The sequence below is a fragment of the Mesoplodon mirus genome (assembly GCF_964341445.2).
Source record: "Mesoplodon mirus genome assembly, chromosome: 10".
In the NCBI taxonomy this organism is placed as follows: domain Eukaryota; kingdom Metazoa; phylum Chordata; class Mammalia; order Artiodactyla; family Ziphiidae; genus Mesoplodon; species Mesoplodon mirus.
The window spans coordinates 58,463,085-58,488,437 of NC_138986.1; the positions used below are offsets into that span (position 1 = coordinate 58,463,085).

General features: G+C 36.6%; 1 protein-coding gene across 8 annotated transcripts; it reads left to right on the forward strand.

Moving 5' to 3' along the window:
- The first annotated feature begins 441 nt into the window (after positions 1 to 441).
- On the forward strand, positions 442 to 25,353 carry PNISR (PNN interacting serine and arginine rich protein). 8 transcript variants are annotated; one of them, XM_082633958.1, is made up of 14 exons: positions 442 to 573; positions 7,311 to 7,391; positions 9,203 to 9,341; positions 10,033 to 10,125; positions 10,791 to 10,979; positions 12,351 to 12,574; positions 14,243 to 14,414; positions 15,777 to 15,967; positions 18,801 to 18,938; positions 20,097 to 20,196; positions 20,922 to 20,975; positions 22,057 to 22,227; positions 23,682 to 24,768; positions 25,014 to 25,353. In XM_082633958.1, the coding sequence occupies exons 3-14, from the start codon at positions 9,254 to 9,256 to the stop codon at positions 25,042 to 25,044; spliced, it is 2,538 nt and encodes an 845-aa protein (XP_082490084.1). In that variant the 5' UTR covers positions 442 to 573; positions 7,311 to 7,391; positions 9,203 to 9,253; the 3' UTR covers positions 25,045 to 25,353. The 8 variants fall into 8 exon arrangements, with proteins under 8 accessions (XP_082490084.1, XP_082490082.1, XP_082490083.1 ...); XM_082633956.1 differs by having other exon boundaries at positions 9,223 to 9,341; XM_082633957.1 differs by having other exon boundaries at positions 9,227 to 9,341.

The window sequence follows — 25,353 nt, forward strand, 5'->3', positions numbered from 1 at the left end:
TTCCGGAAGTTCGGGCCAGACTCTGGTCGGTGTGAAATACGGCTAAGGGCGCACCGAGCAACCCGCCGGAGTTGGTTCATTTGACCCTGGGGCCCCTCCGTAGTCTGAAAGGAGTGCCGCGAACTCAGCCACCTTTTCGGAAGGGAACATACCTCCCCTTGAAGGAGGATCATGTTACTAAAGTAAAAATTTCGAGCGCGCTCTGTACAGAACACTCAAACTCTTGGCTTTCTGCCCACTGTAAAGATAAAAGTGGGTCGGGCATGACGCTGGCTACATTAAAAGGTAACGTACAGGAATGTCCAGACATTTGCATGGTGTTGACTACATAGTCGAGGTGGTTTTGCCCATAACAAAAATGGCGTCGAAACATGTTAACCGGGTACAGTCACGTGGTCAAAGACCTGGCTGGGGGACAGTATGGCTTCAGATGACAAACGGATGTTATTATTCACTTCCGGGTGAGACTAATCGGGCGCCATCTTGTCTTGTTCGCGAAGAAGTAGAAGCATCGAAAGGGTTGGAGAGGTGTTATAGGAACAGTGGCGACACGGTGTTCCGGAATCAGAGTGGGTAAGTGGTGGAGAACGATTAGGCGTGGGGACTTGCCGGGTCATTAGAATCTTCTTGGTTTCTGTGGCGAAGGTAGCATAACTTAAACACGTAGGCTGCGTACGCTGCTTGGCGCGACCGCTGGAACCTCATCTCCCTTAAAGCGGTGGCGTCCGCCTGACTTGGTGAATCACGGTGCTGCTCCCGGTTTAAAGGAAATGTTCGTATTGAGGAGACTGCTCGCGACCTCTCCTTGTAACTGTGAGAGTTCCCTCTAGGAAGAGAAGGGAGTGATTGTTGGGCTCCCGACCGGCCGTTAAGCACTGCGCGTGCGCAGTGGGAACCCCCCGTATGGGGAGCGGGTGCAGGGGATCAGAGGAGGCGGGGGCCCGGACCTGGACCTTCTCTGCTGTGCACCTCCGACTCCGCAGGCGCAGCGAAGGGCAACTGTGTCCTTTTAACTAACTACAGTTAGGTTCCTTAGTTTGTATTAACCTTGTGTTTTTAAAGTCATAGACACTATGTGTTAGGGTAGCTTCGGGAAAGAAGGAGGTAGCTTCCAATGTTTCAGTTTTATTATCCTGTGATGGATATCATTGTCATCTGAACATCATGGGTACTCGACACATTTTGGTTGTTGGTGGTTAATTCATAGAACAACAAAATAAACTTGGAATTTCTGGTTTGAGTGCATCAAGGCAAATGCAACAAAAACCAGAACCTTGAAGGTGTTTTGTAAGGTGTTACGTGGCTGTAGGTAAGGTAACAGTAAATCAGTTCTCTTAAGATGGTGTTGATTGAGACTCTGTTAAAAATTTTGTTGTTATTGTTGTTAATAGACTTTACTTTTTTAGGACAGTTTTTGATTTACAGAAAAACTGAGCAGATAGTACAGAGTTACCATATAAACTACCCCCCAACCCCCCACAGAGAGTTTTTCCTATTGTTAACATATATTAGTACGGTACATGTACATTTGTCCCATTGAATGGACCAATATTGACACATTATTGTTATTTAAAGTCCATAGTTTATTCACGTTTCCTAAGTTTAAACCTAATGTCCTTTTTCTAGCCCAAGATCCTATTTAGAACACCCTATAACATTTAGTTGTCATGTGTCCTTAGTCTTCTTTGGTTGTGACAGTTTTTCAGGCTTGTTTTCTATGACTGTTACAGGCTGAAAATTCCTACAGTGAAGACCTAACTTCAGTGCCTCAGAATATGACTGTATTTGGAGATAGGGTCTTTAAAGAAGTGAAATGGGGTCATTAGGCTAGGCCCTGTGTGCTATAATGGTGTCCTTATAAAAAGAGCAGTACACAGAGGGAAGACCACATAAAGACAAAGGTAGGAGACAGCCATTTACAAGCCAAGAAGAGAGGCCCCAGAATGAAACCCACCCTGATGACAGTTTGATCTTGGACTTCTAGCCTCCAGAACTATAAGGAAGTAAATTTCTGTCGTTTGAGCTACCCAGTCTGTGGTACTTTGTTATGGCAGCCCTAGCAAAGTAATACAGTGACCTTGACAGTTTTGAGGGGTGCTGGCTAGGGATATTGTAGGGTGACCTGCTATTGGAATTTGTCTGATGTTTTTCTCATGATAAGACTGGTATTAGAGGTTTTGAGGAAAAAGATCACAGAGGTAAAATGCCTTTTCATCACATTCTATCAAGGCTACATACTATGAACATGACTTATCATGTTGATATTGACCTTGATCACCTGCTTGAGGTAGTGTTTGTCTCATTTCTCCACCGTAAAGTTACTCTCCTCTGTCCACTCCCTCCTTTCCATATTGTACTCTTTGGGAAGGAAGTCCCTTTGCACAAAGCACACTTAAGGAGTGGAGAGTTAAGCTCTCCCTCCTTTAGGGTGGAGTATCTACATAATTTATTTGGAATCCCTCCGCATGGAAGATTTGTCTCTTCCCTCCAATTTATTTATGTCAGTAAGGATTCAATAGATATTTATGTCATAATTTGTGTTATAATCCAGTACTACTTTATTTTGTTGCCCAGATTGTTCCAGTTTTGCACATTGGTAGCTCCTTCAGTTGTCTACTGCGCACCTTTGACATGCCCCCATCTTCCCCCTCCCCCCTTCCCCCCTCCCCCTTTTTCTGAGCATCTTCTTACTTCCTGGCACTACAAGATGCTCCAGGCTCATTTTGTATATTTCTTGCCCCGGTTCTAAGAATCAGCTATTTCTCTAATGATCCCTGATTCCTTTGTTAGAGAATGGTATTAGAACCAAGGTAAGTGTTCTTGTCGCCACTGAGGGGTTGTTTCCTTTAGGCTTTTTACATTTCTTTTTCTTTTTTTTTTCTTCCAAATTTATTTTTCAATTAATCACTTTTTTTTTGGTATCTATAACCAAAGTATTCAATTCTCCAATATTTTTTGACTACCTTTCTTGAGCTGCAGACTACAAAGTATTTCAGTAGATACTAAAATGCATGTCACATCAAGTATCAAAAAATTACTACATTTCAAATAATTACAAGATTAACTTCGTTAGTGCCATTTCCACCGAATCTGAATTGATCCAAATGATTTCTTTTTGTCTTTGAGATCCATTACCTGGAGTGTAAGACTGAAATGGCAGGGGAGAAGAGGATTGTTGCGTTTTGTGGTTTCTAAACTTTGTGTTTGATATGAGAAACATTTCATTATATGCACCAAAGGATGAGTGTGTTACTGTATTTCTTTGATTTTGCAATTGATGCTTAAGGGCTTTAAAACAAGCACTATAGTTCCATTCTCATTTATCTGTCACACAGTCTAAGGGATGACTTTTGCAAATATTAATGATTGTCATTTAAGCAAGTAATTTTAAGAACCTCAAAGCAATGAATGTTCTAATATAGAGTCATGTAAGAAATAAGATAAATGACAGTCATTTCTGGTTGTGTTAGTTTCTTAGGGATGCTGTACCAAATTACCGCAAACTGGCCTTAAAACAACAGAAATTTGTTCTTTCACAGTTCTCCAGGCTACAGATATGACTGAAATAAAGGTTTTGGTAGGTTCATGCATGTGTGCTCGACAGCCCGCCCTCCCTCTCTCTCTCTCCTTTTCTTTTCTTTCTTCTCTCTTCTGTCTCTGCTCTAGGGGAGGATCCTTCCTTGCCTCTTTCTAGTTTCTGTTGGTTCCCAACAATCTTTGGCTTTCCTTGGCTGTAGACACTTTATTCCAGTCTCTGCTTCTGTAGTCATGTGGCATTCTTCCTGTCTTATGTCTTCTTCTAAAAGCACTAATCATTACTGGATCAGGACCTGCTTTAATCCAGTATGACCTCATCCTAACTGGACTATGTTTGCCAAGACCCTATGTCCAAATAAGGTCATGTTCACAGTTACTGGGAGTGGAGGTAGGACTTCAACATATCTTCTAGGGGGACACAAGTCAATCCATAACACTGGTCAAATTCATAAACTAGATTTTTATAGCTCTGTGCGATAATGTGCATAATCTGCAGCAAATCCTGGTTGTTGATCTTTCTGTTCTTCCCAAATCCCAGTTGTTTCCAAGGAAATAGAAATTAATTTAACCCTGTAAAGGGAAAGTCTTGTAGCCTGGCTCATCAATAATCACATTTCTCTAAACTTGAGAAATGGAGCTTAAGAATCTTTAAAATTAAGGCTAAAGGAAGAATGAATAAATTGGAATTGATTTTTGATGTTATAAATTCAGAGTAGCAGTACTAGAGTGTCATCTTCATTGTTGAATATTAATATATTTACTTGATAATAAATTTCAGTGACTGAGTAAAATATTTTACCACTTAATATGGGCAAAGCACTTTGGAGAATTCAAATAACTATCAAGACATTTCCTCTGCCCTCAAGAAGATTCTCGTTTGAGCCAAGACAAAACACGTGAAGATTTTCATGACCAGCTTCCTGATTCTTTGTATCTTTAAAAATCTGTAGTAGATTTATTTTTAAAAATACACACTCGGGCTTCCCTGGTGGCGCAGTGGTTGAGAGTCCGCCTGCTGATGCAGGGGACACGGGTTCGTGCCCCGGTCTGGGAAGATCCCGCGTGCCGTGGAGTGGCTGGGCCCGTGAGCCACGGCCGCTGAGCCTGCGCATCTGGAGCCTGTGCTCCGCAACGGGAGAGGCCACAACAGTGAGAGGACCGTGTACCACAAAAAAAAAAACAAAAAAAAAAACACACACACACTCATGGTTAAATGATTCAAAGAATATAGAAAGGTAGAGAATAAAAAATTAAAATTAACTCATCTCTGTTTTCCCTCTCCAGAGCTTACCAATTTTAAGAGGTTTTTGGTAATTTAGGAATTTTCTATACTAAATTGTGTTCTTTAAAAAAAAGGAACTTAAAGTGGCATCATTATTCATCCTGTATCACATGATTTTTTTCACTATACAATTCATAATACAGTTCGTACATCAGTGTATGTCAGCATATAAAAGTCTACTTTATTCATTTTAATGGCTGAATAGGAGTCCACTGTATGGTTCACTCTTATTTCACCTACTGCCCTTTGAGTGTCAGTGAAAGCAGATGTTCACTGTTACAGACATGCTGCAGGTTTTTGAGTTACATGGTGTGTATGCTCATCCATGGTTTTAAGTCCTTGAAGTGGAGTTGCTGGGTCAGAGGGATGATTATTTACAATTTTGATAAAATACTTTAATGCTAACTTGTCTTCCAAAAAGACTGAACATTTGGTGTTCTACCTACACCCTTGTTCAACACACCCTCTGTAGCCAAATAAAGTTTCTCAACTGCAGATTTAATTGAAGCATTTTATTGAATAGCTTCTAACTTCTTACTTCCTTGACTTTTACTGTTACCTTCTTTGCTGCGTTTTATTCTGCTCTGTTTCTCACAATTTCACATCCTTTCCATATTTTTCTCAGCCTAAGTGTATCAATCATTGTATTTGAATAATAGCTTCTATAAAAACTTTAGGGGGAAAAGAGCTTTGGAAAGCATAGTAAAACTAGAAGCGGTTGGTTCTAGTTTTACTATGTAGCCATCAGAAAAATGGCTACAAATAATACAGATCACTCTTGAAAATATGCATGTAAAACCTCTTTGTGCGTAGGAAAACATGGAAGTTTTTGTTTTGTTTTAATAAAAGCTACAACCTATGATATTGTGAGAAGTAGGGACATTCCAAAGATAAAATGAAATCTGGATAAGTCTTAGATTGCTTTAAGAGAAGAAAATGGAATTGAGTAGAAGTGGATTGGCTTGATCACCCGTCCCCACCCCCAGTTGTAAACTTGAGTGCTATCAAAAACAATACTGAGAAAGTCTTAGTGGTGATATTGACCACTACTTATTGAAGCTTTCTGGGCCAAGTCTTTATATGTTTCCCATTTAATCCTCACAATAACCCTATGAGGTAGACATTTATTACATTCACCACTTTACAGATGAGAAAACCAAGGATTAGAGAGTAGTTAATTTGCACATATTCACACAGCTAGTGAGTGGTATAGGCAGGCATCATGAACCAGGGCTTGTGTCCTTAAGTCTAGGTGACAAGTGGTAATCAGAAAACTTAAAAGGGGAATTGGAAACGTTGGCCGTGATAACTATTAAACAGGAGTAAGTAAAAGAAACTTAGTTTAGAGTGATTTCTAGAAAAGTAAATCTATGTATTGGAAATGATGATAGGGAGTCAATATACATCATTTTCATCATTAAAGTGGTTTTATTGTGTGCACATCTATTTGCAACTCCAGTAGGCACTGTGTAGCGCTAGTTATAATGCCTACATTGTATGAGTTTATAACCTACGACAGAAAAATCTATGCACTGAACTCTGATGTGCCATTAGAGCTTTGGAAAACATAGCAAGCTCTGCTTATACCAGCTTTTTTGGTTCTCCTGTATATAGGTCAACAGCTTTCTTATCATTAACCTTTAAAAGTAAACAGAGGGAAAGAAGAACCTATAGATCATTCATTTATTCATTTGTTGCTTAGTGACTGCTGGTCACTTGCTTTAGGACAGCAAGAAGCTGTCTGGTACCTTTGGAAAGTAAAAAGATGAATACATTTGTCTTTCTATCAGCTTTAAAAAGGTATTAATCTGGGGACTTCCCTGGCGGTCCAGTGGTTAAGACTTTGCCTTCCAGTGCAGGGGGGTGCAGGTTTGATCCCTGTTGGGGAGCTAAGATCCCACATGCCTCATGGCCAAAAAACCAAAAGATAAAAACAACACAAGCAATAATGTAACAAATTCAATAAAGACTTTAAAAATGGTCCACATCAAAAAAAATCTTTAAAAAAAAAAGTATTAATCTAATGGGAAGAAGAAACCGTTTGAGGGACAAATTATTCTCACCTTGCTGATGTAATTTTTAAACTTAAAATTCCATAGAAAAATCTGAATTTATTACCTTATTTGTACCATTTAAGTTCATATCAGATGGATGAAATCTTTTAAAATGTTTGTTGTTCCTTTTTTTCTCAGCATATATGACAATTCCTAAATTTCTTGACATTATTTTGTATTGTTAATTGTTCAAGTAAATAAAAAAGATATTTTTGAAAGCAAAATGTTTTTAAAGCTTTGCCTTCTCATTTCTGATGTACCTGTTTCCCTTAACTTTATAATGGTAAATCTTTTCTCATTATAAAATTAATGGAAGAAAAAGTTCAAATTAATTTGGAGATGATCACACTTCCGTGTTGCATCTCTAGAATTTATTTTTATTAGTTCAAATAGCTCTTCAAAATTTAAGTGCAAACATACACTTTTTTTTTTTTCAGGGCATAAGTAATCTTGCTGCTATGCTTCCAAGCTGTAGTTCTGAATCAACCTAAATTTTAAACAGAAGGTGAACCTCTGAGGTCAGTCAAAATAGCAGTTGGTATTTCTTCTGGGTGTTCCTCTTTATTTATTTGTTACCTTTTAATTAAAGTTAATGAAAGTTTTCAAGAGTGCTAATGAGTTATTGGTCTTTCAAGGGCTTTAAAGGTATAGTTGGAAAAGAGGAGAGGGAAAAAAGAAGAGAGAAAATCGGAAGAGAGATTAGAAAAAGAAGTATTTTTAGCTTGGAATTGATACCCAGTACAGTTGTTGGCCTCAAGTGTGGTACTATTTAATGCCTATTTTGCCATATTCTAATAATCCCATTATAATAGAATATATTAATACAACTAGAAGATAAGTGTACTTGACTCATAAGTAAACAAGGTATAACAGAGGAATGCATCTTTTGTAATTCAGTGTTCTTCAATTGAGAGGTCAGGATCTGCCATTGACAGAACTATGTAACATTCTGAGAATGCTGCAAAGACTGTGGTTGCAAGCTCTAAGAGCCTGGATGGTAGTAGCCAATTGTCATATTAAAGTTGGTGTCTGTTACTTCCTTAATATCTGGCTTTCCCACTTTTTGTGACCCTGCAATAAATACTAAGGCGTAGTTTTGTATTGTTTTTAGAATAGAGGAAAGGGTCAGTCTGAAAGGATTCATTTAGTAAACATTTATTTAATGCCTGCTATGTGCTAAGCCCTGGGGTACAAAAATGAAGAAACACACTCTGCTTACTATGTGTGTCATTGGTTCTTGAATAGGGTTGTATATCAGTGTTGGATGAAGTACAGAGATAAAATGACTGTAAGCATTTAAAACTTTTTATTATGGATGTTTTCAAACTAGATTACAGATAAGTAAACTAGTGTGATGAACCCCCCTGCCCCCATACTCATCACCGAGATTTAATAGGTATTAATGTATGTTTTTCCCCTCTACTTTTCCATGTTAATTATATGTTAAGAAACCTGGTCTTGGGTAGTTCCCTGGTGGCCTAGTGGTTAGGATTCCGGGCTTTCACTGCCGTGACCGGGTTCAATCCCTGGTCGGAGAACTGAGGTTCCACAAGCTGCATGATGTGGCCCCCCCACCAAAAAAAAGGAAAGAAAAGATAGCTGGTCTTGTGGACTGTCTCACCTTCTAGATTTGTCTGATTGTTTCTTTTGATACTATTTGGCCAGTACCTTTGTCCCCTAATAATTCCTTTACACTGAAAGTGAGAGCCGAAAACTCAGTTGGATTCAGTTAAACATTTTTGGTGAAAATATTCATAGTGATTCTGGGATGTAATTTTGTATCTCGTGAGGAGACACTTAATAATCTGTAGGGATGATATTTCGGCAACCTTTGAATTTTTGATTTCCCATCAACTTTTCTTCGAAGACTGCCTGAAACAGCTGTTTTTATTAGGTTTGACAATATGGTAATTTTCTAAATCTTTTCTATCTTATGCATTCATTAACTATAATTTATAAGGAAGAGTTTTCCTTCATTAGCTAGAGCTATTTGGTTACCCTCTTCAGTGAGCCTTGGTTTGAGGGAGGGTACATCACTTTTTTTTAATAATCTTCAAAATAATTACATTTCCAGAGAGTTATATTGGGAAAAATTAGATTTTTTCCCCCTTTTGTGCTAAATTGAATAGAGCTGTGCTTGCCCCTAAACTCTTGACATCAGCATTAACATGAAATTTTCTACTCTTTGTTTGCCAACTAAAAAATTCCAGTTGCCTTTGGCAACCTTTTGAGCAGAATTTTAGAGCTCTGATCACATAAATGTATCATCATATAATAATTTCTGATGTGTGAGCTTTAACATTAAAGAACACTCATTCTCATTTTTAAGCTATGTTTATTTTGTTGAAGACAGAAAATCAGATACACTTTAAAAGTCAGGATGTGGGATCAAGGAGGACAGCCTTGGCAGCAATGGCCCTTGAATCAACAACAATGGATGCAGTCATTCCAGCACCAGCAGGATCCAAGTAAGGAAACAAATTGAATTTGGGGAGTGGGGGAAGCAGGTGTATAGAGATGAGTGGGACATAGGCACTGGAATTAACGGAGGTAGAGTTGGGATTGGTTTATTGATCATTTTATGGTCAGATTTTAATTTTTTCTTGTAAATAATCTTACCTAGCATACATATTAGGGAATGGATTTCCCTTTGGAAGATTTCCTCAAAGAGTAGAAAGCTTTATGTAGATTTTAATATTTTTAAAACTGATTTAGTTCTTGTTTTCTAAAGAAAGAGGAAAGTTTTAAATGTGTTGCTTAATCATACTGTCGTTAATTCAGAATCTTAAAATTCTATGTAGATCATAGTCAACTGATGGTATGCTCTATCATTTTAAAATTTCTCTTTAATATGGAATATTTCAAGCATATACAGATGTAGAAACGAGTATAGGGAGCCCCCATTTATTACTTAGCTCTAGCAGTGGTTAATTCGTAGCCAATTTTGTTTAACTGATATGACCCCTTCCACTGTCCTGCCTTTACTGGGTTAATCTTATCCTATTTCTTTTTTTTAATAGCTACATAGCATTCTGTTATAGGACTGTACTGTAATAAATCCACTTTTAGATGATAGATTGTCTGTGAGTTTTTGCTTTTTGAAGTCATTCCCATAATTTTGTATATGTACCATTATTACTTGTCCAATTATTTTCTTAGGAAAAAAAAATCTAAGAGATTTGATAGAGCACAGTTGTACATTTAAAAGTTTTAGATGTACATTGTCAAGTTTAACTTCATTTTCATCAAAAGGTATGAGAATATTTATTTAATCTTTGCTAAACTGAGATGTAAAAAACTATCTTAATCTACTTTGTTTACTTTATTAATAGAATTAGATCTTAAAATGTTAACTATAGATATTTGATGAAAGGAGGAACTTTAAGATAGCAGAAACAATGAATTTTGAATAAAGAATGGCTAAGAAGTTGTTAAGGAGATATATTTTGACTAGAGAAGGGAGTTAAAGATGTTAAGAAGGGTGACTGAGAAGGAACAAGAAGAACTATCTATATTCATGTGAGGTGTATAGGATCCAGAGTTGGGATGGGACCTGTTAGAGAAAGAGTGAGGTTAATCATTTGTTTTTATAGTGGTTTAAAAAAGGAATAAGAGTTTAAAAAAATCCAGTAAACTTAAGGTGCAGGGAATACATTTTCTTATGAGTTAATATTAGAAATTGGTTAAGAGTGTTTTTGTGGATGTCTTAAGTAATTTTCTGAATGTCTTATTAAGTAATTTTTATTATTTTATAGCCTGAATATGGGTTATTTTTATGTATTTTTTTCAACTATAACATTCTGTAATATTTAAAATCTCTAGTAAGGAATAACTGAGAAGCTTGTTTTACATAGAGACACTGTTCTTTTAGCTCCTACATTCTGAATGCCAAATTCTGCTATGTTAAATTATGTTAGGCCAGATTGACTGGGCTGCATTGGCTCAAGCTTGGATTGCCCAAAGAGAAGCTTCAGGACAGCAAAGCATCGTAGAACAACCACCAGGAATGATGCCAAATGGACAAGATATGTCTACAATGGAGTCTGGTCCAAACAATCATGGGAATTTCCAAGGGGATTCGAACTTTAACAGAATGTGGCAACCAGGTTTGTTGTTGATGTTTTCCAAATTTTAGGACTATTTTTAAAATAAAATGAAGATTAAAATTAAATTGTTTAATTTGCTTAGTTTTATGACTTCTTGAAATTAATGCTTCTTAAAGACTAGGCAGTTTCAATTAGATTTGACCTTGAAATTTTGTGGTTAAAATTATTCTATACTCATCTGCTAGCATTGTGGCACTCAGTTTGATTCTTTTCTTGGTTCTTCATTCCTAGGCTGACAGGGGCTGGGAACACTGGAAACCTCACTTGGCATCTAGGGAAGAGAGCATTCTATGTCTCTCTGTTGCAACCTCTGGCCTTTTCAGCAGCAGCACTGGCAGAGCAAAACATGTCTAGTCTCTAATTAAAGAAAAATTGTGTCACTATGTGACAAATTAGTCTGTCAAATATACTCTGCCCCTACCATCCACCCGTCTCTCTCTCCCCTTTTTTTCAGATAGTGAAGATCTTGCATAAGTTTTTATCTGTTTACTTTTTTTGTTTGTTTGCTTTTTTACTTCACAGTATGACTAGGTTCCTTGATGCTAGTTCAGTTTTCTATGACTTGTGTTATTAATTATTTTTAACAGTCACTTCACACTTTTATAGGTGAATCTTATTTTGATTATGCTAATGGTGAAGTCATAGCTCCTTTTCTTTATTAGTACTTATTATTGTTTCTCAATGTAAGAATGGAAAACTCAGGAAGTAATCCTCTAATATCACTTTTAAAAGAATAACGAGTATTCTAATCTTTAATACTGGGAAGTAGTTCATTTCTAGTTTTCTGGAGTCTGTGCCAAATTTTCCCACATTTGAAAATGTTTTGGTTCCTAAGTTCATCAGTGATTCACCCTGGCATTCCCACTTCCCCAACTTTACTCTGCTGGTGTTCTTTGTGTCCCAGGCAAGTGATCCACCTCTGTGTGCCTCAATTTCCCTTCCTGAAATTGGCAAAAATAGTACCTGATTTCTCCCTACCTCACAGGGATGTTGTGAGGATAAATGTGTTCATGGAAGAAAGGAATTATATAAAAATCTCAAGGTATTATTTTTATGGTATTGTTACTGAACAGAAATAGAAAAATTCAACAGAAAATTGCTTTGGATTTTGTTATGTTCATTAAAAATAATTTTGGGCATTTGATTTCCACTTGTTTAGGATATGAATTAGAGTGGAAGTTAGCTCATTCGAATTATTTTAGATTAATTCATTGCTTATGTTTAAGATATGCAAAAGAAATTGGACCAAGAAGTCATAAATTTTTTAATCTGTTTCTTTACTGAAAAATATAGCGTTCTTGAGATCTTAAAGATGTGTGCTGATTTTGTTATAACCCCTGTTGAATGTTTTTATGCCTAAATCCTGAATAGAATGGGGAATGCATCAGCAGCCCCCACACCCCCCTCCAGAGCAGCCATGGATGCCACCAACACCAGGCCCAATGGACATTGTTCCTCCTTCCGAAGACAGCAACAGTCAGGACAGTGGGGAATTTGCCCCTGACAACAGGCATATATTTAACCAGAACAATCACAACTTTGGTGGACCACCCGATAATTTTGCAGTGGGGCCAGTGAACCAGTTTGACTATCAGGTGAAAGATATTTTGTTGCTTTAATATTGTAGATGTGCACGTAATCCATTCTTTGGAGGTGTCTCATCAAGAGTACCTAAGATATGTGTTTCACTTTTCAGTCTTGTACAGATAAGCACATATTATGTCTCAAAAAAAGTTATCAGTTTTTGAGTATTAAAATCATGAGACTTTTATTTTCTCGTTTTTGATTTGCTTAGGAAAATGGTATAAAGGATTGTTAGGGAAAAATTTGGATAAAATGAAAATGTACGTGCAATAGCTATATGATGTTTTGTTTTCTAATTTATAATTTCAAGATGGTACCTTTAAATATTAAATAAAGTTTAGAAAATGCACGGTAGTTGAATACATTATTTATCAAAAATAGATTATGGTTAAGACATGAATAAAATACATGAAGAACATAGATCATCTTCCTAAATGCAATTCCTTCTGCTGTGTAGAGTTAAGACATTTTCTAGTGTTGTCATTTTTTTTCCATTCTGACATGACATGTTAATGGAATTGTACATAATTTTCTTTGTAGCATCTAATTCATTCCTAGGGACATAGAACTCTATGGGGAATAGTGTCATTAAGAGGGGCTATATTTTCTCTAATCACTGTGCCAGGGTCCACCCTTAAATTATAGTGCTAGGTGTCATTTTGAAATAATTGATTGCAATCGTTACCTTTAAACTGAGCTATCATTTAAAATTTTGGAAAAAACTCATATGTTATTTCACTAATTGTATGGATAATGGGCATAATCGTAAACAGTATTCACCTTGAGACAGTTATCCTCTTATTCATTCAGATACTTTATGGGGCTTCCCTGGTGGCACAGTGGTTGAGAGTCCGCCTGTCGATGCAGGGGACACGGGTTCGTGCCCCAGTCCGGGAAGATCCCACATGCCACGGAGCGGCTGGGCCCGTGAGCCATGGCCACTGAGCCTGCGCGTCCCGAGCCTGTGCTCCGCAATCGGAGAGGCCACAACAGTGGCGTACCGCCAAAAAAAAAAGATACTTTATGAATATTTGGTATACAGATAGGACAGTTTCTGTTTGTTTTGAAAAAATGTAGTAGTGGGGAGCTTCTACTTACACAACATTTGCTTGGTAGATCCCCATGCTAACAAGACACAGCTCTGTTGGCATCTGGCTTAGAAAAGCCTCTGAAAATGGCAAAATTACAAAAATATATATATATATAATGTAATGATTCAGTAGCTTTTATCTTAGCTTAAAATAGATATTTCTTGCAAGATGATAGAAATAAGTTCATAACTAGGAAGTTGGAATTGATTTAAAACTTTTTTTTCCTGTGATTTTCTAGTTACAGAAAAACTGACATTTGATTTCTTGGTAGTGGAAGGATTAGTTTATAAATGGATTCAGAATGAAAAACCTTATTTATATATTCTTTTTTATACTTCTTGAATATAGTATATTATCAGCTAGATTTTATATGGCTCTTTGCATTTACATAGGCAGAAAATCTTTATCTTTCTTAAGAAAAGTAAGCCTAGGTTCTTGGGGCTACAGAAATATCGGTGGATATTAGAACATGGAATTCTTGGATTTGCTGCACACATGGATTTCTACTGTCCCAGTTCATAACACACGTGTGTCCCAGAGAGTATATTGTATTAATGTGAAGAAAAATAAACTGCAATACTCTTTCAGCATGGGGCTGCTTTTGGTCCACCGCAAGGTGGATTTCATCCTCCTTATTGGCAACCAGGACCTCCAGGACCTCCGGCACCTCCCCAGAATCGAAGAGAAAGACCATCATCGTTCAGGGATCGGCAGCGCTCACCTATTGCACTTCCTGTGAAGCAGGAGCCGCCACAAATTGGTAGCTATTTAAGTTTAGTGAACCACAATTGGCATGATTTTTTGATCATGTAAAAAGGATGTTTTATTTTCTTAAATTGTTCTAATACTCTGATATGTTAGGAAATGATACTTTAAAATCCTATCATTTTATAGTCATAAACCTTAAAATTACAAAAAAGATGCTATCTCAAATCTTTAAAGTTTTGAATATTTTTCTTTAAAATCAATCTTTTACCTTAAACTCCAGATTTTGTGATGAAATTTAAATTTATTGTGACCATAGCATGTTGATATTTCTTCAGTGTTGATAGCTACAGCTACATTATGCCAGTATATGATCAGTTCCCCCTTTAAAACCTCCTGTTTGTTCTCTCTCTATGGACTCTTTCCACTCTCAGTTCATCTGATAATACTGCTGTCAGATTAATTTCTTTATTTCACTTTCCATAGTGTTTGGCAGAAAATTTTAATTTTTAAATAACATAATAGAACTAGTTTATTGCAACTGACAAATTACGTATTTATGTTCCTTTTTATCTGGAAATCCAAATCTAGCACTTAATGGACATTTAAGCCTTTCTTTTTTTTTTATCACAAAGTAGACATTTTAGGAAGATTCTAACTTCTGTTTTAACTTAAGGAATAATATTAGTTCAAATGAATTCTTACTGGGCTTCCCTGGTGGCGCAGTGGTTGAGAGTCCGCCTGCTGATGCAGGGGACGCGGGTTCGTGCCCCGGTCCAGGAAGATCCCACATGCCGCGGAGCGGCTGGGCCCGTGAGCCATGGCCGCTGAGCCTGTGCGTCCAGAGCCTGTGCTCCGCAACGGGAGAGGCCACAACAGTGAGAGGCCCACACACCGGAAAAAACAACAACAACAACAAAAAACTTACTGTGAAGGCTTGTGGTTTTGTTTAATTCTGTTCTGTTTTCACATTTTAGGAAGCAGCATAGTATAACAGTTGGCTCTGAATCAGCCCACATCACTACTTTTTGTCTTTGTAACCTTGAGCACATCACTTAATCTCTTTGAGCCTCGGTTTCCTCACTTAAAAAGAGATGGAGTAATAGGAGTGCTCTTTTAGGGCTTTTGGGGATGAAGTGAGATGATGGACTTCCCTAGTGCCTTGGCACATTAGAAGCATTAAGGCAGTGTTCACTCTTGCTATTAAAAGTGATGATTTTAAAGAAAAGCATTTAGTGGATTGTTTTTATTACCACTGCCATTCTGGAGAATGATAGTATTTGTCACTAGCACTCAAGCGGCACCAGAATTATTTTTTTTTAAGTTACAAAGATTGTAGAAACTTACGAATAAGAAACTCATGCATTTACAATTTTTACTTAGCTGACTTATGAATATTTTGTCCCACATGAAACAGATGCAGTAAAACGCAGGACTCTTCCAGCTTGGATTCGAGAAGGTCTTGAAAAAATGGAACGTGAAAAGCAGAAGAAGTTGGAGAAAGAAAGAATGGAACAACAACGTTCACAATTGTCCAAAAAAGAAAAGAAGGCTGCAGAAGATGCTGAAGGAGGAGATGGCCCTCGTTTACCTCAGAGAAGTAAATTTGTAAGTAGACACTCCTGACATAAAACTCCTTGTGACATCTGTGTGAAAAGTTAGTTGACTTTTTCTGTCTTATTTGACTTGGTATGATAATCTCTAGGTCCATCCATGTTAGTGTAAATGGCATTATTGCATTCTTTTTTATGGCTGAGTAATATTCCATTGTGTGTATATGGCATATTCCACATGCACACCACGTCTTCTTTATTCATTCATCTGTCACTGGCCATTTAGGTTACTACCATGTCTTGGCTACTGTAAATAGTGCTACTGTGATCATCAGGGTGCATGTATCTTTCTGGATTAGATTTCATCTTTTCTGGATATATGCCCAGGAGTGGGATTGCTGGATCATATGGTAACTCTACTTTTAGTTTTTTAAGGAACTTGCATACTGTTTTCCATAGTGGCTGCACCAATTTACATTTACAATTTACAAATATCATATCATTTATATGTGGAATCTAAAAAAAAAGGTACAAATGTAAAACAGAATAGACTCACAAACATAGAAAAACTTATGGTTACCAAAGGGGAAAGGTGGGGGAGGGATAAATTGGGAATTTGGGATTAACAGATACACACTACTATAAGTAAAATAAACAACAAGGACCTACTGTATAGCACAGGGAACTTTGTTCAATATCTTATAATAACCTATAATGGAAAAGAATCTGAAAAAAATATATGTATACTGAATCACTTGCTGTGCTCCTGGAACATTGTAAATCAACTATACTTCAATTTTTAAAACGTATTGAAATAAATAGATATTAATTTAGCTTATAAAAAAGTATTAGAGTAATGTCCTAGAGATTACTTTCAGTAAGTATATTGGAGATTGTTTTTATGTATGTATTGTTGAAGGTAGTAAGGAGAAAGGGGACAGCAAATTTATAAAACATTTCATTCCAGAGAGAAATTATTCACTGGGGTGCTAGATAATAGGTTTTACCTTGACAAACAAATCTGTGTTCTTTTGTTGCAGTACAGCAAACTCCCTAGCGATGGACTATAAAACAAAACTATACTTACACCAAAGGATGTAATAACTTTCATAGTTTTTGACATAGGCACTGAAAGTAACATAAAGTTTTAACTCTTTAAATCTCCATCAGTGGGCTTCCCTGGTGGCACAGTGGTTAAGAATCTGCCTGCCAATGCAGGGAACACGGGTTCGAACCCTGGTCCGGGAAGATCCCACATGCCGTGGAGCAACTAAGCCCGTGTGCCACAACTACTGAGCCTGAGTTCTAGAGCCCGCGAGCCACAACTACTGAAGCCCATGCTCCACAATAAGAGAAGCCACCACAGTGAGAGGCCCACCTACTGCAGCGAAGAGTAGCCGCTGCTTGCTGCAACTAGAGAAAGCCCGCCTGCAACAATGAAGACCCAATGCAGTCAAAATAAATAAATATTAAAAAAAAGAACTCCATCAGTTAGATGGCATGAGTGGCTTAGAAATTTTTTTGTTTAGCAACAGTATGCTTCTAGATGGTATGACAGCCACAGCATTGGCCAGTAATGCAATTCAGGAAATGGTTCTTCCTCCCAAGGCCATTTTCTGCTTCAGAAATAAGTCTCAAAGACAGCAAATTAACTAGACTTAAGCAGATTGGCTTTGCTTAAATTCCATGAGTGCCATAAATTACTTTTATTTTTTAACAAAAGAACCATGCCAAAGATATGATTTTATTTTGAGTGTTACACCAGTAAGAAAAAACAGACTGCCACTATTAAAGTTTACCTTTAACAAAGACAAAAATTTTTTTTTCAATCTTTACATGAAATAGTGGATTTTCAGGTTTGATGTTTTTTTTCAAGTGTCAAAAAAACTGTTTGGAGATTATCCTCCCTCTCCTCCCAGATGCCTTTGGACTTGTGTCACATGTATCTTCCCCTGGTTCAAATAGTCTTTCCATAGTTGTATTTAGGTGATCACCTTGTCTTTTACTTAGTAGGATTGTTAAGAGTGACTATGGAATACTTCTTTGCCTAAAGAAGAGTCCCCTTTTTAAGGTATGCTGTCTGGATACTGAAACCCTAAAATCATTCAGAGAGACAAACTGCTGGTATTTCCTCTATCTGAAGTAGACCTCATTTCTTGCTTATCTGTCTGTTACGTAGCTAAAAACAAATTTCACTGGCCAGCTGATGTCTGGAAACTGACTTTAGATTTTTAAGTCACATGATTTTAGGTAAATAGCTTACATTTACAGCTGTAAAAGTTACACTGAGGGCTTCCCTGGTGGTGCAGTGGTTGAGAGTCTGCCTGCTGATGCAGGGGACACGGGTTCGTGCCCCGGTCCGGGAAGATCCCACATGCTGCGGAGTGGCTGGGCCCGTGAGCCATGGCCGCTGAGCCTGTGCGTCCGGAGCCTGTGCTCCGCAACGGGAGAGGCCACAACAGTGGGGGGCCCGCGTACCGCAAAAAAAAAAAAAAAAAGTTACACTGAATAATATGACTGTTGTGCATTTATCCAAAATTCTACACGCCACTCATGTCTGTACCATCATATATAATGGATATTAATTAAATCAGTCTCTGGGCCTGATGTGCTTCTAGTTATTTATAAAATAAGGTAAAACTTAACTAAGGAAAGAAATTGAAAAATAATTGAAATTGATTCTCATAAGTCATCTTGTAGTCTTAATATTTCCTCTCAGGTAACATTTTAAATTATCAAATGAAATCTATAGCACAAAAATGTAATTTAGAGAAATTTCATTTTTATATCTGTTTCATAGACTTTAATTTGGGTTTTAAAATATAGAATATATAATTGTATTATAAGCATGAATTTGGGCTACCCGACAGTGCTATTACTTTTTTTAGGATAGTGATGAGGAAGATGAAGACACTGAAAATGTGGAGGCCGCAAGCAGTGGAAAAGTCACCAGAAGTCCATCTCCAGTTCCTCAAGAAGATCAAAGTGAACCAGAAATGACCGAAGAAGAGAAAGAGTATCAAATGGTAGAATGTTAAATTTCTTACTTTTACCATGTACAGGCTTAAAAAATTTTTTTTTAATTGAGGTATAATTGACATGCAACATTATATTATAGGGTTTATCTTGTTTATAATTTTTTAAAATTATTGGTTGGCTATCTTAAACTTGAGAGAGAACTTGTGAAACTGTTACACAATGTATATTTGCTGGGTGATAATGTCTGCAAAATCCAAGTAACATAATACAAAATCACAGCTTATAAAGCAGTTATTTAAGCACATTTTTAATTAAACGGTGTTTTACTACATGAGACCCAAGAGAACATTTATTATTTATTATTTTTCTAAAGTGTGTTTTTTGAATACTGAAAAAAGATTAAAAGGCTACATAGAAAAATAAATTTAGGAAGCACTGGATTGAACACAGTTAAACATATTTCTTCATTGCAAGATTTCTCAAAGCCTTCAGTGCCTATCATGTGTATTGTCAGTTTCTGAGATTGGGAATATAATGTGCTGCGTTTCTCATATTGAAAGACCAGTGATATTTGAAATGTCTTTAGATGAAGCTGATTCAGTATACTCTTATTTTAGTAGATGAGTAATCTGAATCCCAGAGAGGCCCACATTTGAAACAGCTGTTGGTAGCCAAACCAGTGCTAGAATCCAGCTCTTATTTCAAGTCTATTGTATGCTGTGCTATAGTAATCAAGAAAAAAAGGACTTCATCTCACAGAATGGAATGACGGCCTTTTTGTTATTTTCCTCGTTTTTTTCCCCTCAAATTTTACTTTGAGCTGAGGGTTAATGTAAGTTCCTAAGTGACATAAGAAAATAGTATTGTGCTGCTTACTAATAATATTATTAAATGAAGGGATATTCCTCTCAAAACACTTGTGGAAACTTTTATTAATAGGGACTTTAAAAAAATATTTTGTCTCTAGAATTAGAATTCAGTTTCTCTACTATACAGATATAAATTCATATATATATTTTTTAATCCACATGATTTTAAAATTTTTAAAGTTTTGATAATACAGTAATTTTCAAGATACTCTATTCCTTGGAATAGCTGGTCTGATCTCTTCTCTAAAAATGGCTTTGCCTTTTAATTTTTTTGAAAATGTCAAACTGTATCAGTAACTATAATAAATTAGAAAAAACCAAAATATCCTTCCTTAGATGTTGCTGACAAAAATGCTTCTGACTGAAATTCTACTGGATGTCACAGATGAAGAAATTTATTATGTAGCCAAAGATGCACACCGGAAAGCAACGAAAGGTATATTGTGGGTGTTCTTGGTTCTCTTTTCCTGGGGGTCTTTTGGTTTTGGTGGCTACTTTGGACTTTTTTTGTTGTCCTTGTTGAATTACTAGCAGATTTTGAATATTCTCTTGCATGTTTTAACTCTTTGGGAAAGGTTAGATTTGTAGACACCATATTAAAAACTATACAGATATTTTTGTTTTATCCAACCTACCTGAGCACAGATTAGCAGTTTTGCTGTTGTTCTATAAAATGTATTGTGGAAAATTCTTGATGTTCAATTTCACCTGATTTTTTTTATATATATAGATACCATGATATTGGTATATGATTTCTAATACAATTAGTTTGCCTAATGAATTATGAACCTTCAGAATTTTCACAGTTTACCACTTATAATTTTTACAGAAGCAGCTAATGTCCCCTCCCCCCATATTTTTAGTAACACTTTAAAAGTATATTGAAAGAAAAATTTAAATTATGGGCCATACCTCAAAAAAAAATACCAGTGTACTGGTCAACATTTTTCCTCATTATCAACCAGTTTCAGCTCACATCAGAATTATAATTTCAAGGCCAGACATGCTACTGGTTTAAAATGAATGTTATGTTTTTAATGTTTCTTCTCTCCCCAACAAGCAGCAATAGTAGTAGATTTAACAATACCGTAGACTCTCATGACTATGAAATCGTGGCTATTTGTGTTAACATGTTGTTCCTGTTGTTGATGTGATACAAAGCTCCTGCAAAACAGCTGGCACAGTCCAGTGCACTGGCTTCCCTCACTGGACTCGGTAAGTATTTTCCTTATTCGTGAGAGGGCCTTAAAGGGAAAAATCACACTTACCTTGTCTCTCTACGTGTTCTGTTTTGAAACTGTACTAGTCCTACACAGTTTATAAAATTTAGATTTTAGGGTTAGAGCCTCTAAAAGGTCTGCTTTTTTTTTTTTTTTTTTTTTTAACTAAAGCATTCACAGTGGGATTATTATAAATGTGGTGGCTAATTCATAGTTTATTAGTACAAGTTATAATAGTTCATAATTTAGCCATGATAGCATTTAAGCTCACTTTCAGAATTATTACATACATGCCTTAGGGAAAAACCTATCCACTAATGCTCTTAAGGACCTTTATTTAGATTGTGTTGCAGCAAGTCAAGTTTTTACGTAGAGGAAAGGGTTTATCTTACAGCATGATAGTAGTGATGTGTTCGTAATTTGCAATTTGCATGATATATTATCAAGTATATAAGAGCTTGAATTTGCCTTTTCCACATCATCATTTCAAATTAATATTTGTGAGGGTCAACAGAAATGGGTAAAACCAAGTGCCCATGTGATTTTGTTATGATTACTATTTAGATCACTTCAGGGTGGGGAGCAGTTTTAGCACCATACCATTTCTGTATCAGTGAGAATTACAGTATTCCAACTTTGTTAGGAAAAAAATATTTAGCATCCCTTGGATTTCTAAGCTTTGAACAATGAAAGAGTTAATTTTAGAAATATTTTCAGGATCGTCATAAATTTGAGTAAGGTAGTTTGAATTGACTATGCTTTAGTAAGGCTTTGTTACTGCCCTATTAAATGGCTTTGTTGGTTAGCATGGACAGTAAGACAATCATTTTCAAGATTCCCTTATGGTAAGAAATATATGAAATATTCTTGAAAGAATAAGATACTAAGTATCAGTTTTCTTGAGGATTCTGTGTTCTCCTTAAGCATTGTAATTTATACTCCTCCCCACCCCGAATAAGCATATTCTTCCAAGAAAAGGCAATGAAAAAAGAAATGAGCTTTCTTCTCGGACCTTAAAAAGTTTTTAGTGCCTAGAATAATTTTTACATATGATAGACTGGGCTTTATGCACACAGGTGGACTGGGTGGTTATGGATCAGGAGACAGTGAAGATGAGAGGAGCGACCGAGGTTCTGAGTCATCTGACACTGATGATGAGGAATTACGGCACCGAATCCGGCAAAAACAGGAAGCTTTTTGGAGAAAAGAAAAAGAACAGCAGCTGTTACATGATAAACAGATGGAAGGTACAGTTCTGTTCATATTTCTTTTTATTTTATAACCAACTTAAAAATACCAAAAGATAGAATTAAGGCTAGATTATAAATAATATGTGATGTAACTGAAACTAAGGTTTTTTGGCTCATTTGCAGTTTTTATCAAAGTTAAAGCCAAAATTGATTGTAAAAAGTGATAGTTTATAAAAGTTTTTTTGTTTTGTTTTGGGAGACATTATTTCCCTTGGCTGTAAGTTAAGCTATTTAGTGTATTTTTATTTCTTATTAAAGTTCTTAACGTGACTACCCTGGTGGTCCAGTGGTTGAGACTTCACCTTCCAATGCAGGGGGTGCAGGTTTGATTCCTGGTCAGGGAGCTAAGATCCCACGTGCCTCAAGGCCAAAAACCCAAAACATAAAACAGAAGCGGGCTTCCCTGGTGGCACAGTGGTTGAGAGTCCGCCTGCCGATGCAGGGGACACGGGTTCGTGCCCCGGTCCGGGAGGATCCCACATGCCGCGGAGCGGGTGGGCCCGTGAGCCATGGCCGCTGAGCCTGCGCGTCCGGAGCCTGTGCTCCGCAACGGGAGAGGCCACAACAGTGAGAGGCCCATGTACCACAAACAAAAAAAAAAATTAAAAAAAAAACAGAAGCAATATTGTAACAAATTCAATAAAGACTTTAAAAATGGTCCACATCAAAAAATCTTTAAGAAAAAAAAAAGTTCTTAAAATGAAAAGACTTTTGAAAGGGGAAATATATTGTAAGCTATTGAAAAGTAATTTGTAGCTAGCATATTTAAGGATAATAGAAGACTTTTTAGAAGGTTTTTTATGTAAAATGCTGTACATGTGTACAGTTCTTAGTTTATATAATGATACTAGGAATCATGAAAGAATATTTATTTAGAATTTCTTTTTTGAAAAATCTTATTTGGACAGTTTGAGAAGGAATTATTAAGAGTTAACAGCCAAAAATTTCCTATAAATTACTTACTTACCTTCAAGTTGCCTTATTGTACAAAAGGGAAATCTTCTTACTTGCTTTACTGTACCTCTACACTTTGGTACTCTATTGCTGTACTGTCCAGGAAGGCAGCTAACTGCATGTAGCTATTGAGCATTTCAACTGAAGCCAGCCCAAATTGAGATGTGCTGCAGGTATAAAATACTCACTATATTTCAGAGACTTTACATTAAAAAAAAAAAGGTGCAGAATATCTCAATATTGTTTTTAACTGATTACATGTTGAAATGATAATATTGTTTATCTGTTGGGTTAATAAAATATGAAAATTAATTTCACCTGTTTCTTTTTACTTTTTAAATGTAGCTGTTCAAAAGCCCTGACTTGCTTATTGCACTCTATTTCTGTTGAACAGTGCTGCTGTATTTTTGTAGTCTGGTAGCTTGAAGTCTGGTAGCATGGGAGTTTTCCCATTGCACGTTTGCCTTTCTTACTGTTTTTGTCCTTTTCTGTTTCAGAAGAAAAGCAGCAAACAGAAAGGGTTACAAAGGAGATGAATGAATTTATCCATAAAGAGCAAAATAGTTTATCACTACTAGAAGCAAGAGAAGCAGATGGTGATGTGGTTAGTGAAAAGAGAAGGACTCCAAATGAAACTACATCGGTTTCAGAACCAACAAAAGAGCATAAAGAACAAGAGAAGCAGGGAAGGAGCAGATCAGGAAGCTCCAGTAGTGGTAGCTCGAGTAGCAATAGCAGGGGGAGTAGCACTAGTAGTACCGTCTCTAGCTCTTCGTACAGCTCCAGCTCAGGTAGCAGTCGCACGTCTTCCCGATCTTCCTCTCCTAAAAGAAGAAAGAGACACAGTAGGAGTAGGTCGCCAACAGTTAAAGCTAGGCGTAGTAGGAGTAGAAGTTACTCTCGCAGAATTAAACTAGAGAGCAATAGGGCTAGAGTAAAGATTAGAGATAGGAGGAGGTCTAATAGAACTAGCATTGAAAGAGAAAGACGAAGAAATCGAAGCCCTTCCCGAGAGAGACGTAGAAGTAGAAGTCGCTCAAGGGATAGGCGAGCCAATCGGTCCAGTCGCAGTAGGAGTCGAGATAGGCGTAAAACTGAGGATCAACGTGGAAATCTTAGTGGGAGCAGTCATAAGCATAAAGGTGAGGCTAAAGAACAAGAGAGGAAAAAAGAGAGGAGTCGAAGTATAGATAAAGATAGGAAAAAGAAAGACAAAGAAAGGGAGCGTGAACAGGATAAAAGAAAAGAGAAACAAAAAAGGGAAGAAAAAGATTTTAAGTTCAGTAGTCAGGATGATAGGTTAAAAAGGAAACGAGAAAGTGAAAGAACATTCTCTAGGAGTGGTTCTATATCGGTTAAAATCATAAGACATGATTCTAGACAGGATAGTAAGAAAAGTACTACCAAAGACAGTAAAAAACATTCAGGCTCTGATTCTAGTGGAAGGAGCAGTTCTGAATCTCCAGGAAGTAGCAAAGAAAAGAAGGCTAAGAAGCCTAAACATAGTCGATCGCGATCCATGGAGAAATCTCAAAGGTCTGGTAAGAAGGCAAGCCGCAAACACAAGTCTAAGTCCCGATCAAGGTAGTATACTTTTTAAAGTATTTTGTCTGATTTAAAAAAAAAAAATTTGACTGAATTTATGCAAAGTTGAAAGTGTCCTTTCTCTCTCTCTCTTTAATAAACTCAGTTTGGTACTTGATAAATGATCATAGTCTTAAGTAATTTTAGAAATCCTATATAATAATATTTATTTGAAAATTGCAGATTCTTTAGTATAAAATACATTTTTATTTTTAAATTTTATCTTTTCCCTTTCTTTTTTTCAGATCAACAACCCCTCCCCGTCGTAAACGCTGAGGAATGATGTGGCAAGAATGCCATGATGTTTAAAAAATTCCATGAGTTTTAAGGGCTTGTCTCATTATAGAGGCACATTGTGGCTGTGTAGGTGAAACCAGAATTTTTTTTTTTTTAATCTGTAAATAGGTGTACTTTTTCCAAATGCTGCTCCAAGTTACTTAATAGGATTTCTTTGTATTACATTTTTTCAAAAAATAGTGCATAATAAGACTATAAACATGCCATTCTCTTTCAGCTGTAATGTTCTTAAAATTATTCTTGAATGTACTGTGATGTCAATAAAGCTCTTTAGTTCATTTTTGTTAA